Consider the following 17,095-nt stretch of genomic DNA (forward strand, 5'->3'; position numbering starts at 1 on the left):
AGTCAGACATTTTGAAATTAATGTGTAATTTTGGCGACAATTTCCCTTCTTTTCAGGCCTCATACTTTGTGAACTCCTCCAAGGGATTTCATCAGATTTACACGATCTCCAGTGTGTGTAATCTAAAGACCTTTGTGATGTTAAATTGCGAAGGTTTCCACGTTCAGGGAAACGGGATGGTCATGGCGGCACGTGGAGTTTGAATCACTCGCCAAAAAGCAGTAATCTGCTGTCACTCCAAAACACAATGTCCAATCTCTCCCAAAGGTCGCAGGCATGATGAGACTCGACCTCGGAAATGTTTATTATGCCATTTGTCAGTAATGGTTAGAGCGCCACCTAGTGGGACGACTATAATCATGACTGAATGAAATGAAATTTTAGCTGGTGGTTAAATGCATGAATTCCATCAATGTGACATCAGATCGGACGTGCTGGTTGTAGGAGTTGGGCGTGGCTCGACGCGCCCGGGTGCGAGGGCCCTCATAACGCTGCTTGCAGCTTTAATTATTATTATTTTTCATTGAAATGAATTGCCTTTTTGAGGGCTTTAACATGCTCAAAAACTCATGAAATTTTGCACACATGCCAGGTCTGGTGAAAAATTTTGTATTTTAATGGTTTTATATATGAGCACTGGGAAATGGCTCTGTAGCGCCACCTATGTGTTGTTAAATGCAGCCCTACAAACACATCTTTTGAGCTACATGTATGAAATTTGGCACACATGTGTATCATGCCAAGACGAACAAAAAAGTCAGTGGGACCATTGATGCAGACCCAACAGGAAGTCCGCCATTTGGAAGTGAAGGTGACATTTTGGCTCTAATTTTGCCATTTCCATGCCTCGAACTTTTGCGAACTCCTCATTGGAATTTCATCGTACAAGCTTCATATTTGGTCAGTGTCAACTACACACCTGGGCCATGTTAAATTGCGGAGCTTTTGAGTTTTCGGGTTACGGTGAGGCCGTGGCGCCACGGCGAATTTCGATGACTCGCCATGAAAATCTTATTGCCTCTCGTTCTGTCATACATTGTCCGACCTTGACCAAAGTGGACACATATGATAAGGCTCCACCCTGAACATATTTCAACTGCCATATTTGACATCAGGGACAGCGCCACCTAGTGGGAACAGGAAATGTCATGTTTTACACTTTGGGGTACAGTATTGTAATGGGTGACATCTGCAGCCTCAAATTTCTCCAGGAAAGCCTTAAGGAGTTGGTCTTGGGTTACAGAGAAAACTGTGAGTTTTCGCTGAAGGGTGTGACCCCAGCAGCATGGCGAACATTGAGGTCTCGCCATGAAGAAACAAATTAGTGTAACTCAATGAAATCCAATGTGATCAGTACCAGATTTTACAGGGATGATGTCAGACACGCCCTGAACAGATTGATGTGCCCATTGTCAGGAATACGTAGAGCGCCACCTAGTGGCACCAGGAAATGTCATGTCTTTCATTTTGTTGTACTGATTTTCACAGGTTCATCGTGGCCACCTCAAAAGCGGTGAATATCACCATCAGTCCCTCTTGATGCTTCAGTGAGAAAATTGTGACTATAAACTGAACGGCGCACCCTGGTGGCAACACAGTTCACCATGAAAGATGAAGTGGCTTTTGAGGGGCTTGAAAAGTTTAAAAGTCTTGAAATTTGGCGCACAGCTCTAATGTGATGAGGATTTCTTTTATATGTTCATTTTCCTTGAACAGCGCAAAATGGCTCCACAGCGCCCCCTACAAAATTTCAAAACAACAGCCCCTGCTCTGTGTTTTATGTATGAGTTTGAAACCTGGCAAGCTTATTGGAGATATCAAGATGTACAAAAAAAGTCTCTTGGAGCAATATCCCAAATCCAACAGGAAGTCAGCCATTTTAAAATTAATGTGTAAATTTGGCGACATTTTCCCTCTTTTCAGGCCTCATACTTTGACGAACTCCTCCAAGGGATTTCATTAGATTTACGCGATCTCCTGTGTGTGGAATCTAAAGACCTTTGTGATGTTAAATTGCGAAGGTTTTTACGTTCAGGGAAACAGGGGGTGGTCATGGCGGCACGTGGAGTTTCAATCACTTGCCAAAAGCAGTAACCTGCTGTCGCTCAAAAACACAATGTCCAATCTCTCCCAAAGGTCGCAGGCGTGATGAGACTCGAGCTCGGAAATGTTTGTTATGCCATTTGTCAGTAATGGTTAGAGCGCCACCTAGTGGGACGACTATAATAATGGTTGAATGAGATGAAATTTTAGCTGGTGGTTAAATGCATGAATTCCATCAATGTGACATCAGATCGGAAGCGCTGGTTTTAGGTGTTGGGCTTGGCTCGACGCGCCGGGGGTGCGAGGGCCCTCATATCGCTGCTTGCAGCTTTAATTATATTTGTGCTTTGTTTTTATTGTCTTTCCTCAGGAGAACAATCTCAAATAGATGAAGACCTGGTTAGCATGGTGATTGAGGACTCCCAGCCATTTAGCATTGTGGAGGACAAAGGATTTAAAAGATTTGTTAAATCATTAAATCCTAGCTATGTTCTCCCCACTAAAAAGGTCATAAAAGCAGTGACAATTTAGTTTTTACAGATTAAAATGTGAACAGGCAGGACTGAGGCTCAAAGCCTCAGTGTGTAGCTGTCCATACCTCAATGTTACAAAAGCACAACCACTGTCCATACCTCAACCACACCTCACCTCACAGTAAATGATCATTTCTATTTTAAGCATTTCCAAATAATCAATTTTCCATACTGCCAGTATAAATATACACAGTATACTGCCATCACTACAATATACATGTTTTACACACTCCTTTTGTTGTTGACATTTACAGGCTGTGTGCAAAATGCCACACTCTTCAAATTCATGCCAACTAATATTTTTACGTCCAGTAGATGTCCTACTAGAGCAAATGAAGCTTCAAGAAGCTTTGCGCTGGAGTGAACCAATTGGATGAAAAGCTTCAGTGCTTCATGAAGCTTCATCTGCCCATCACTAGCTGTAGGTATTACAGGTACTGTGCTGCAGTGGTTTGTATCATATCTATCTAATAGACTCCAATTTGTACATGTAAATGGAGAGTCCTCTTCACACACTAAGGTCAATTATGGTGTTCCACAGGGTTCAGTGCTAGGACCAATTCTATTTACATTATACATGCTTCCCTTAGGCAGCATCATTAGAAGGCATAGCATACATTTACAGCTCTGTCCATGAATATAACTGAGATTACCCTAACCTAAAAATCTTAGAAATAAAAGTGCTTGCTCATCGGGGTAGCTTGATTGTTGAGGTTTCTCTGTATTATTGTAGGATCTTACAATATAAAACTGTCACGGTTTGCAAGCAAGCCATGTGGTGTAAGTGAAGTAGGACCCAAAATGCAGGCAAAGGCTGATGATATGTGTGAGCGTTTATTTACAGTGGAGGATAACAAACAAATGCCAGAGTGGCGAGGGCAGAACTAAACATAAACCTAAACTGGGAAAATTAGTAACAAACAAAACCCTAAACCAAAACTCACAGAATGACACGCAGAGAAAAACATACGGGGGCTACACATGGGATGATGAGCTGAGAGACACAATAACACAGACAGAGCGACAACGAGCAGAGGCAAACGCACACTATAAATACACACCAGGCAATCAGGAAATGACACACAGAGGAGGACACAGCTGAAACTAATGGGCATGACGAGACACAGACCTCCAAAGTAAAACAGGAAATTCACAGACTGTTTTACAAACAAACTCAGAGACACAAACAGAGCACTGGGGTAGGTATAAAAAACATGAAACACAAGAACCCTAAGAACAAGAAAACAAGAATTAACCCAAAACATAAGATGATACCAATATTAAACACAAAACGCTGGGTCTAGCGACCCAGGACGATGACAAAAACACCTTGAGGCAACTTTGATTTGGTGCTGGATGAACTGAATGGAACTCCAGAACTGCACTGGATGATTTCATGAAGGATCTCAAAGCAGCTGGGACCACAGTGACCAGGAAGACCATAGGTAACACGCTCCACTGTGATGATTTGAAACCCTCCAGCAGCCACAAGGACTCATGCTCAAGAAGGCTCATGTTCATGCCCGTTTGAAGTTTGAATGATTCTGATGAGACTAAACTGAGCTGTTTGGGGTCGGTCCACTCATGGCATTTAATGGAGAAGAACAGATAACCCCATCATACTGAAGGAAAGATGGAAAAATCTTAGACAGGAACAAACATCACAGAGGAGTTTTGACCCAAAGCACGGGGCAGTCAAGGAGCACATTACAGACAGAAACATAAAATTACCAGTTATAAGATTATAAACTGATCATTTATTATAAAAGTGGTCCAAATACTTATGTCCCACCCAGTGTACACCGTTTGTTCTGATGAGCACAGACCTTGGACTTGGATGGATCGCCTTGTTCGTCGTCTTCTCCACAGAACCAGACAGACCACCAACATTACCAGTAGGAGCACCACAGGGACCAGAATCACATGATCTGGTCCCTGTGGACCAGACCAGTCTGTCAGCAACAACTGAGGACCTACGAGAGAAAATGATTACAACATCTGGGGGGAAATTTCCAACATGTGGCCTTCATCAGGGTCATAGTAAAACATTGTAAAAAAAAAAAAAAAAAAAAAAAAATAGCTTAAATACAAGACAGGAAACAGAAAAAAATTCAAATTAACCAGTCAAAACTTCACAGATAGGTCAGCTGACATATCATAAGTAGGTATTGGTTAATTGGTTGGAATCACCTTAAGTAGATGTTGGACTAGAACATTAATGATGAGGAAGAGGGGGTGACATAACCTCCATATGTCTGAAAATAATACATGCATGAATAGCATAAGAAGGATACTATAAATATACACACAGGTCAAAGAAAAAAATAATAGGTCAAAAAAAAAATAATAATAATAATAAAACCAACAAGGGCAGTCTTTAATGGTAAAAGCACATTTGAATTGGAAAACAAGATTACGTCAACACATGGGAACATATTTGTTAAAAATCCTAATTTATGTCTCTAAAATTTAGACTGAAGTGTAGACTAAAGATGAGATGTCTAGAACGCTACGCCTTCTTTGGCTGAAATAACAAGATTAATTGAATAAACATTACTCATGTGAGAGTAATTTAACTGATAAAATTAGGATAAAAAATAAATAATAAATAATTTTTTTTTTTTTTAAAACAAAACAAAAACAAAAAACAAAACTGTAATTCATAAAAACTCATTGATAGAAAAATCCTCATTCAGACCTCTGGGATGCAGACTCTTAAAACGGAATATCCAAATTTATATTGCCACCTCTTTGGTTGAGTTTAATGGCTTCAATGCCTAGGAAAAATAATGGTGAATTTGGATGTTTAACATTGAAGTGTCTTGCAACAGGGTTGGTTAAATCATTCCTCTTGATCGAACTTCTGTGTTCATTAATTCGATCTTTAAGAGGGCGGGATGTTTCTCCTATATGTATTTTATTGCATGGGCACTGTATCATGTAGATTACATTTTTAGTTCTGCATGTGATAAAGCCCTTTATGGCAATGATTTTGTCACCTATAGGGTCTTTGAATGATTTAACATTTTTGGTGTATTGACAATTAATGCATGCCCCACACTTGAAATTACCATGTAGGTTATGGGTTATCAGGGTTTTATCTGGAGTAATAGGGTCCTGGCAAGCTCTAACAAGTCTATCTTTAATATTCCTTCCTCTCCTGTAGGTTATCATTGGTGGTTCTTTAAAGGTACCTAATAAGTTTGGGTCATTCTGAAGGATATGCCAATGTTTTAGAATTATTTCTTTAATTGTTCTGGTTTTTGGCATAAGGGTTGTGCAGAAGATAAGGTTAGGTTTAAGTTTTGGGGATTTCTTGGTTGTTAAATAGACATCCCTACTTACTGAACTCACCTTAGCTTCTGCAGATCTTAACCAGTCCTCTTTTTTTGTTTTTGTTTTTGTTTTTTTGTTTTTTTGTTTTTTTGTTGTTTTTTGTTGTTTTTTTTGTTTTTTGTTTTTTTAAAATAAATTTTATTTATTATTTATTTTTTATCCTAATTTTATCAGTTGAATAAACATTACTCATGTGAGAGTAATTTAATTAATCTTGTTATTTCAGCCAAAGAAGGCGTAGCGTTCTAGACATCTCATCTTTAGTCTACACTTCAGTCTAAATTTTAGAGACATAAATTAGGATTTTTTAACAAATATGTTCCCATGTGTTGACGTAATCTTGTTTTCCAATTCAAACGTGCTTTTACCATTAAAGACTGCCCCTTGTTGGTTTTATTATTATTATTATTTTTTTTTTTTGACCTATTATTTTTTTTTCTTTGACCTGTGTGTATATTTATAGTATCCTTCTTATGCTATTCATGCATGTATTATTTTCAGACATATGGAGGTTATGTCACCCCCCTCTCTTCCTCATCATTAATGTTCTAGTCCAACATCTACTTGGGCGTGACCTAACCAATTAACCAATACCTACTTATGATATGTCAGCTGACCTATCTGTGAAGTTTTGACTGGTTAATTTGAATTTTTTTCTGTTTCCTGTCTTGTATTTAAGCTATTTTTTTTTTTTTTTTTTTTTTTTTTTACAATGTTTTGCTATGACCCTGATGAAGGGCACAAGTCGAAACGTGTTGGTCAATTATTACAGCTGTTCTTCGTTTCTCAAGTGTTGCTGGAGTTCCTGCTTTTTTAATTCTTTCATCTTCTCCATGCACCTTGGAAGCAGGTGAAGTTGTGCCAGGATTTTTTGCTGGGAAATTTCCAACATGAAAAGTAATGCTGCGTCACGGTCCTGGGTGTGTGACCCAGTGTTTTGATTGGTTTATTATTTATTTGCAGGGTTATTGCTGTCTGTGTTTTGGTTCTGGTTTTCTACATCTTTGGTTTTGGTCCCATATGTTCCCTTTGTTTTCAAGTCAGTCATGTTCCTGTGTGAAGCCCGTGTCCATGAGTCTGTGTACTTCCTGTTTTACTTTGGTAGTCTTCAGTATGTGTGCGTCAGGTTCAGTTTTGCTCTCCTCCGTCTTGTCTTTGTGATTAGTGTCAGCTGTGTCTCCCAGGTGTTTGCTCTTTGCCCCCTTTCCCTTTTGTATTTAGTGTCTGCGTCTGCTCCTGCTCGTCGTCACCGTTCTCGCCCTCAACCAGCTGTGTGTTCAGTCTGTCTTAGTTTGTATTCTCGGTTTAGTTAAGTTTGTATACAACAATAAAGCTGGTTTTTTCAGTTCACTTTCCGCCTGCGTGAGTCTCCATATTGGGTCCTTTTCCTGCCTGCACACAGCTGTAACATGACAGCATGAGCAGTCACCACTTCCTATTTGCTCTGTGCACAAACACATGCACACTGTATCATCCAGATTATTTTCCTCGTAAAACTGAGCTGATTCCACAGTGGGTATGATCTCTGCACATCTCAGTTGAACCAGCATTGGATGACACATTGTGTTCTATTTCAAGCTAAAGTGGTGAAAAGGAGTTTCTCATAGGATGTGGTTGTTGACTCGTGCACCATCACGTGAGCCAAGTGTGAAAATAGATATGGGTCATTACCACCAGAGGCTTGAAACTGATCGATTCAAAGACAAGACTATTGGCCCATTAGTTTGTTGTGAAGTATCAAATATTCTTTAAGACTAACATAACGAGGAAGTGTGTATCAGCATGTAGCAACTTCTCTAACTTTGGCCAAAACAGTAACACATAAGCATGCAAACCAAAGGTTTCCTAGTCAGCAGGACACAAATGTAACTGCAAACACTGTGACTGTATGGAAGTGCCTCTGAGCATGCTTTAGAAATCTGTAGTTTAAAGGGGTTTTTTTTCAGAATTAAAATTTTCCAGTGACAGTCGTCATCATTTTCTCAGCTACACAGCAAACAATAACAATACAAACTATGGAGCACCCTTTGCTGCAGTGACATTTGGGCAAAACTGATGCATCATTTTTTTGTATTTCATTCAGCCCTCTGTTGGTTGATCATTTTCATTTCCATCAAAGGATGTGTTGCCATTGACTTCTGATGCTTTTACAAAATGCTTCCTTAGTTTGTTTAAGTGGTGTCTTTAAGATCAAAGCATTAATTAACTGTAGGACATCTTTCAACAATCTTACAGGAATAGCGTCCTTTAAACATGTTGATGATTTGGAGGAAGTCATTATTGACGTTAACTCAGATAATTATGTGAATGACAAAACTCATACAAAATTACACTACACTTAAAAACATCCAGTGTCTGACACACCACGGGTAATCCAAACACATCTCACCTGAACAGATGACCCCAGCGTCCTCATGATGTCCACAGCTTTGTTTCGGCAGTCCATTGCGATAACACTCACTGAGAGAATTTTCATTTCCTGAACAGGTTGCAAAATGAAGCCAAATTTGCCCGGTTCCTTCACCAAAGTGAGCTTTTGTAGTGGCACTCAGTGCTGTTCCACAGTTTAACTGTCTGCAGACCACCGCAGCATCATTTAAGTCCCAGTCATCATCACAGATTGTTCCCCAGGAGCCACGGTGATAGATTTCAACTCTTCCAGAGCAGCGAGTCGACCCAGACCCAGCTAATCTGATCTGACCATCTAACAGAAGAAAGAAGAGCGTGCACAGTATTTATGGCATGTTATTTACACCAAACTTTATCATTTAGACTCATTTTGTCAAACATGACCGACCTGCAGCAGCTGACACATAAGAGACTGTAGAAAAGAAAAATAAGGCTGATTATTCTCTGGACTGTAAAGTGAAACATGCCGAGATAAGAAAACTACTCAGTGATGTCAAATGCATCTCACCTGTGGCCAACAAGAAGAAGTTTGTCTGCTGTGTCCACATGGCTGAGACACACAAGATGAAATGAGCCGTCAGTGGCAGAAAGCTGCAGATAAGACTGAACGCTGTGGCTTTAACACACTTCCTGCTTTCTTGTATAGTAGCCACAAATAGTACGGCGAACAAGAAAAAACACAGGTCATAATTAATGCTGTATGTAGACTGTAGGCTAATGAGACATTTACTGATTTTGGTGCTTAAGTTGACTCAAAGATCAGGTTCACAAGAAAACACACAAACCACTGCTCTCTGCACGTCTGCACTAAAACCACCAAACTGACAGAAAGAAGCAGAGCAACAAAGAGGAACCTGCAGATATTTTAGACCCAAAGTTTTACCGCTGACCATTTGTCTCTTATCTTATTATGGGGAAAGGTGATAAAATGTCAGTAATTCATATATTTATGAACTTATTTATCTACTAAATGCTTAGATATAAAAATGTTGTATTTATTTGCTACAAAGACAAACAACATCACTGTAAATGTCACATTTAACACCAAGCACAGGTCATCTCTAAAATATAAAGAAATAAATGAGACAGAAAGACAGACGCTGGTCATTTGAGGTCAGCATGTCTAAATGCAGCTACAGCTGTGCTCAGAAGGTGTCATACACTCATCATGGACACGGATGTCATGGTGAGAGTGGATTTTCTTGTTTTTCCAGGGTGTAATGATTGTACATCGCACATCTTTAACCATGTTAAAAAACAAGAATAGTTCAAGTTCACAGTTAAGTTCAAAGAACGTGTCTTTCTTTGAACTCTGCGTGAACACACGGGTCAGCTGTAGTCAGTGTGAAGACACGAAGCAGGAAGAAAATTAGCGACTAATCCAGTAACCACGCACATGAACTATGATTCACATTCATTTCTTTATTTGTCCTTTAGGAAATTCCTTTTGTGTTTGTGGCGACAGACAAAATATAACCACAACAGTAAAAATCACAATTACAGACATTAAAAACACTCATAACAAAAAGTTCCGCCCCACCACCAACCATCAAACACATGACAGACAAAGACGCTTTTTAACCCCACACTAAGGAAATACAGCCGCACAACAGACAGCAAGACAAGGTGAATTACAGATATATTAGAAAAATAAAATAAAAATAGAAAAATCTTGATGCAAACCCAGAGTTTCTCCCCGACTCCTCCCCTTCTGCTGAGCATGAAGCAGCCTTCCTAAAGCACTCGTTCATACGATCCATCTCAAACTCCAGACTGGATTTACAAACATTTCAACACTGAAGTTTGACTCTGACGTTTTATCGCCTTATGGTCACTTTACGGCCTCTGGATTAAAGCACTTAAGTATAGATGCTAATGGAGGTCAGGCAGGTGGTCCATGTTTGGAGCCTCCCCCCAGTCCATGAGGGTTGTACAGCAGTCTGCTAAGGTGACACAGCAGCTGCACACAGTCCATCAGAACCTGGGGATGAGGTTTACCCAGGGCAGAGTGGGTTGATATTAAATATGTACCCGGTGTCGTTATCCTGTAGTGCCACATCAAACATGAGGACAAAACAAAGACTCTGTTGTCTCCTGGGATTCACTTTGTACTGAAGCAGTCTCATGGTGACACATTTTACCTTCAACCAACCTGACATTGCACAAACGTACTCCTGTAATGTGATGATTACTGACAGGAAAGGAAGTCACCTACCTGTTAGAGCCTAAAAGCCAATGGGAATTAATTTTCCAGGTGGCTCGTCACAGTCGGATAGCTGTTCAAGTAGGATGTGATAAAACTCTGGCCTGAAATATGAATGGATTTTATTTTACGGGTATCTGAGGGGGTGTGAGCCAGTGGCTCACATTGTGCTCAGACTGCCAGTTCCAATTCACATTTGCACCATTTACCATTATTGGTGGTGCCATTTGAGTCATTTTGTCATCGGGCCACTTCAATGTCGTGCGTGAGGAAATCATTGTGTTTTAGTCTTAATGATTATGCAGCACGATATCCTGAAGTAGCAGGTTGGTGCAGCATCTCTGCAAAGTGTGGTACAGGGGCTGTTTCAGGTGGTCTCGGAGATGCAGACTCACCACAGCACGTCCTTCATGTCTGATATATTCAAAGAGCTGTACTAACTGTTCTAACTAGCAGAGACATGTACTAACACAGAATGACGGGCTGGTGGAGCGCCTGAATGGGATAATAAAGTCTGCGATTCATAAGTTCAGACTGTGATGTTTTAGGTGAAGATTGCAGCAGAAATATAAGAAAGAGAGACAGCACTGAAAGAAATATGACATTAAAGAGAAACAAAGAAGTTAAACTCTGAAACCTTTTTATGAGCATCCTCAGATCTCATTGATATTGTGTTCATGCAGTTTTTGTGTACTGATGATATTTAAAGTTAATTTAGATTAGGCTTTGACATAAGTGCATACATGTGCTTCAGTGAAGCTGCCAAGGCTTTTGTAGGACTCTCACATGTTTTGGTGCCTGGCAATGTTCCCTCTAATGTTTCATGTGTCTGAGCGAACACACAAACTCCCTGAGCGTCCCTTGGACCACTGTGAGCGACATCAGACATGTGCACTGTGGTCACACCAGCATCTAATCCATCCAAGTTACATGGTTTATTAAAATAATCAAATTACAGCATTTACATTTATGTTAGACTACTTTTAATTAACTGCTTTAGCCCACTTACAATGAAAATGTAAAAAATCCCGTTCATGACCTGTGTAGGATGTTAACACTATTGGAAGTAAAAATAACTTGAACTCCAATTTTGAAAACACAACTTTCTTTTTTCATAAAGCTCTGACTTGTATTATGAGTCTGTGGTCTGGGAGAGAGTCTGTAACTCTCTGTCTGCAAAATACAGGATATAATGACCAATGTTGGGCAATTAATTATATAGTTACTACTTCAAAAAAGTAACTCAGTTTGGCAAACAACAAAGTTTTTTGCAGCTGTTTACCTAAAAAGGCGTTTTTTAAATAAACATTTCAAACTATTTGGTAAATGGACTGATTCTTATATAGCGCTTTTCTACTCTCCCAGAGTACTCAAAGCACTCTATACAACATGCCTCATTCACCCAATCACTTCTAAACTCAAGTGCAACTAATAAGCATTCATGGACGCATCAGAGGGCAATTTGGGGTTAGTATCTTGCCCAAGGATATTTGGCATGCAGACTGGAGGAGCCAGGAATCGAACCACCAACCTTTCAATCAGTAGCTGATCTGCTCTACCACCTGAGCCACAGCCACCCCAGGACAATCAGCTGTTCTGAACACAAATTATTTGTGCCACTCCAAAAAATCATTTGTCCACTATGAGATAAAGGAGAACAACAGCCTGATACCTGCAGGCCTGACAACAGGAGATGTATCACTGCTGTAACACCTGTAACATTCAGCAGCCGCCTCATTGTTCTGACACACACAACAAAACCACTGACTACACTACACACTAACTACACACTAACTACACACTAACTACACACTAACTACACAAGATTTGCGCTAAACGTCTCAAATCTCTCACATCTCAGAACACCGCCGTCACTCCTAAAACTTCCCCCCGTTTCTTAACAACTAGATGCCACGTTGCCATATCATTTTTTGATTGGTCGACACGGTACTTTTTTCGACCAATAGGAAAGGCTGGGGAGGTGGGAGGGGGGCTGTCTTTGCTCACAGGCTTTCGAGCGTTTTCCTTATAAAACGCCGTTTTTACAGTTTCTTCCCGCAGTAAATATAAACAACGATAGTATTCAGGAAGAAAACCAAACATTGCAGATATTTTTATCATAACTCTGGTTTTACGTGGCCGATCAACACAATTTAAAAACTGGTATAAAGTCCACACTTTTCCCGTCAGTTGTTCCGTCTGTCCTGCTCACATCTCTAATGGTTGGACACGTTGTCATTAATGTGGCTTCACTCCACATCAGCCACGCCGCTTTGCTCGCTAAAACACCGGTGTCGGCACATAAGGACGCTGTCATAGCCTGTCAGCGACGTTGATTGGCTGCGTATATACGAATGTGAATCGCATCATTGGCTGGACTATAGGATAAGGTGGCATCGTTCTAATCCCATACAGGAGCAGCCAGTCACTTACTGACTAACACTGCAAAACAGAATTGTTAAAGTTTTAATTTTAATTTCAATTCAGGTTAGATTTTCTGTGCGCAGAGACCGTGCCAGCAGTGCGCAGCTTAGAGGGAACATTGGTGCCTGGTTACAACTCGTTCCAGATATATGATGTTGTTGATCTTAATTGTCCCTCTGTGGTTTTTATATTCCATCTCTGTGCCACGCTTTTTCATACCTCACAGTCAGCACAGAGTACACATGTGCATCCTTGAGCATAATCCCTGCTGCAGTCTCCTCCAGATGCAGCTTTGGTTATGGAGACGTCCTTCAGGGTGGAGCACTGAGTGATCTCAGGTCACAGACACAAGGACAGAGGAGAAAGAGGAAACCAGCTCACACAGTCTCACAGGTTGGGTTAATCTGACTCTGAAACTATCATGAATTAGCTGTGTGCAGCAGGCAGGATTGGACCCAAATGTAGACTCATAGGCAGGACTTGAAGTCAAAACACAACTTTATTGCTGGGATGACAGAAATACTAAACAAAAACTAACCTAAACTAGAAAACAGCAAACCTAAACCAAACACACAGCCATGAGGGAGATCACAACGCAGGACAGAAGGAGACACAGACCTAAATATACACAAGGGTAAACGATGGACCAGTCCACAGGAGGGAACACAGCTGAATGTGATCTAAATCTGACCCAGGACCATGACAGAAATAAAATACACACTGCAATTATCAGGTGAAAATCTAAAACATCACCTCTCACCCAGGTTTATAACCGGACACAGCCAGCAAGTCCTTCTTCTCTTCTTTTTCTGTTCCGCAGTCATTAATGGGTTTTAGGTATTTTAAAGGATTATTTAAAACTCAAAGTTATTGATCTGTGATTTAAGGTGACAATAAACACTGTGTGCATTCAGGCTAATTTACATCACGGAGCCCTGCTCTCTGTCTGTGAAGGATTTATGAAACACTCTGTTTAAAGTTGTTAGAACATGTTTAGCGCCATCTTGTGCCATTACAGAATGTGACGGTTGTTTGGTACTAATAGATTTACATTAGTTCATGTTAGTGAGACAACCGGTAACTCTGAGCAAAACAAGGACACTGAAACTAAAGAGTCTAAGGGGATCACTTGGTACTGTCCCTGGATGCAGTGACCAAGGATATATTCTACTGTCCACTTTCATTCTGTTTCATTATCAGTAAATGATTCTTTGTTGTTTGGCTAGCTCAACCAGCCTTGGCTGTCAAGGTGTAGCTGTGGAAGAAGCTAGACCCAAACGCAGGACTCATACATGGACCCAGAGGCCGGCAATGAAGACAGAGCAGATATGGAGGCCGACCCTGATGGTGAAGATCCTCAGCCAATAGGTACGGAGGCTGACAACAGCGGCAAAGGTGGGACCTTTCAGGAAACACACAAGAGTTTCCACCTCTTCTCCATCAGGTGGCTTGGATGGTGGCCGCAGTCGGCATGACTTAGTATATGGCTGGTGTCCGCATCAGTGTAGCTTGGTTGGTGGCCAGCGTTGGTGTGCTATGGGAGTTAGCTGGCATCTGTGTCCCTTGGCAGGTAGCCGGAGATTCAATTCAATTCAGTTCAGTTCAGTTCAATTCAATTCAGTAAAACTTTATTGATCCCAAAGGTTGGCCCTGAAGGAAATTGGGTTAAGGCTGCCAGCCTTATGCCAGCGCCATCTTACCCTTCCGACCATACATACATTTCACAAAACATCACATGGGAAAGACAGGTGAGAGAGGTATAACACTGGAAAAAATGCAAAATGCTAAAATGCAAAACATGAGGAACGATGAGATGGCTGGGTCGGCTCGGCTAAGCTCCCAGCTGAGGAAGAAATGAGAACCTGCAGGGGTCCACAGTAAACTGAAGCTTCCAGCTCAGTCTCCGAACATGACCCAAGCAGAGTTTCAGTCTCATGGGAGCCCTGTTTGACCACACAACAAACAAACCCAGAACAGAGTCTGTTGGGAGTCTTGGGAGCCAGCTCACTAAATTAGATTTTGTACAGGCAGGATTAGCTGGCTGGGACACCAAACAATCAGGGCCCGATACAGAATCCCCCCCAAAACCAAACACCTTTAGTCTGTTGTCCTACTGGAAGACTTCAATGCTCATGTGGGCAACAACAGGGAGACCTGTAGGGGCGTGATTGGGAGGAACAGCCTCCTGGATATGAACCCGAGTGGTGTTTTTTTGTTAGACTTCTCTGAAAACCACAGTTTGGCCATAATGAACGACATGTTCGAACATAAGCATGTTCATAAGTGCATGTGGCACCAGGACGCTCTAGGCTGCAGGTTGATTATCGATTTCGTAATCATATCACCAGACCTGCGGCCATGGGGTGGCTGTGGCTCAGGTGGTAGAGCAGATTAGCTACTAACCAGAAAGTTGGTGGTTCGATCCTTGCTTCCCGACTGGCTTACCCAGTCTGCATGCCAAATATCCTTGGGCAAGATACTAACCCCAAGTTGCCCTCCGATGCATTCATCAGAGTATAAATGTGTGTGAATGTAGTTTAGTTTGCACTTGTGTTTAGAAGTGCTTGTATGAGTGGGTGTGAATGGGTGAATGAGGCATGTTGTATACAGCGCTTTGAGTACTCCGGGAGAGTAGAAAAGCGCTGTATAAGAATCAGTCCATTTACCATATGTTCTGGAAACTTGGATAAAGAGAGGGGCTGAGCTGTCAACTGATCACCACCTGGTGGTGAGTTGGATCAGGTGGCAGGGGAGGATGCTGGACAGACCTGGCGCTTAAACGTATAGTGAGGGTGCACGAATGGAGCCACCAGGCTGAAGAAGGAGTCCTATCAAGCTTGGTTAGCCTGTGGGACTTCGGAGGCAGCTGACAGGCTAAGCGGAACAAGGCTCGGGCAGTGGCAAAAACTCGGGTGTGGGAGGATTTTGGATAGGCCATGGAAAAAAACTGCCTCGAAGAGAGATTTTGGCAAGCCGTCAGGCGACTCAGGAGGGGAAAGTGGTGCTCTACCTCCACTGTGTATAGTGTGGGTGGAGCGCTGCTGACTTCGACTGAGAAAATTGACGGGCGTAGGAAGGAATACTTCGAGTTTGTGGTTCCCATCTTTGAGAAGGGGGACTGGAGGGTGTGTTCCCACTATAGGGGGATCACACTCCTCAGCCATCCTGGGAAAGTCTATGCCAGGGTGCTGGAAAAGAGAGTCTGGCCATTAGTCGAACCTCAGATACAGGAGGAACAATGCGGTTTTCGTCCTGGTCGTGGAACACTGGACCAGCTCTTTATCCTCTCAAGGATACTTGAGGGCTCATGGGCGTTTGCCCAACCAGTCTACATGTGTTTGGTGGGCTTGTAGAAGCCATTCGACCATGTCCCTCGGCATGTCCTGTGGGGGGTGCTCCGGGAGTATGGGGTGTTTGGCCCATTGTTACATGCCATTTGATCCTTATACAACCGTTGCAAGAACTTGGTCCACATAGCTGGCAATAAGTCGGACTCGTTCCTGGTAGGTCAGGGTCTCTGCCAGGGCTGCCCTTTGTCAGCGATTCTGTTCATAATTTTTATGGCCAGGATTTCTAGGTGTAGCCAAGTGGCGGTAGGTTTTCACTTGGGTGGTCTCAGAATCTCATCTCTGCTTTTAGCGGATGATGTGGTTCTGTTGGCTTCATCGGGTGTTCATCGGTTTCCAGCCGAGTGTGAAGCGGTGGGAATGAGAATCAGCACCTCCAAATTGGAGGCCATGGTCCTCAGCCGGAAATGGGTAGAGTGTCCACTTCGGGTCAGGGATGAGTTCCTGCCCTAGGTAGATGAACTTAAGTATCTTGAGGTCTTGTTTATGAGTGATGGGAGAAGGGAGTTGGAGATTGACAGACGAACTGGTGCTGTGGCTGCAGTGATGCGGACGCTGCACTGGTCAAAGACTGTTAAAATGGGCTACAAACAAACCGGTAAATTGAGAGCTGAGCGTAAAAGCGAAGCTCTCAATTTACCGGTCAATCTACGTCCCTACCCTCACCTGTGGTCACGAGCTGTGGGTAGAGACCGAAAGAACAAGATCGCGGATACAAGCGGCAGAAATGAGCTTCCTCCGAAGGGTGGCTGGCTTCTCCCTTAGAGATAGGCTGAGAAGTTCAGCCATCTGGGAGGGGC

At 42.0% G+C, this 17,095-nt stretch overlaps 1 protein-coding gene across 1 annotated transcript in view; it reads right to left on the minus strand.

Moving 5' to 3' along the window:
• The window catches only part of LOC120443253 (scavenger receptor cysteine-rich type 1 protein M130-like), a 17,774-nt gene extending 8,830 nt beyond the window's left edge, over window positions 1-8,944 (minus strand). Inside the window, exons 1-4 of the mRNA XM_039621467.1 lie at window positions 8,830-8,944; window positions 8,710-8,733; window positions 8,302-8,616; window positions 4,403-4,549 (exon numbers count right to left, since the gene is read on the minus strand). Coding sequence (XP_039477401.1) covers window positions 4,403-4,549; window positions 8,302-8,616; window positions 8,710-8,733; window positions 8,830-8,869 — 526 coding nt within the window. The 5' untranslated portion in view covers window positions 8,870-8,944. The remainder of the gene's footprint in view (window positions 1-4,402; window positions 4,550-8,301; window positions 8,617-8,709; window positions 8,734-8,829) is intronic.
• Window positions 8,945-17,095: the final 8,151 nt, after the last annotated feature.

Source organism: Oreochromis aureus, linkage group 13 (genome assembly GCF_013358895.1).
Source record: "Oreochromis aureus strain Israel breed Guangdong linkage group 13, ZZ_aureus, whole genome shotgun sequence".
In the NCBI taxonomy this organism is placed as follows: Eukaryota; Metazoa; Chordata; class Actinopteri; order Cichliformes; family Cichlidae; genus Oreochromis; species Oreochromis aureus.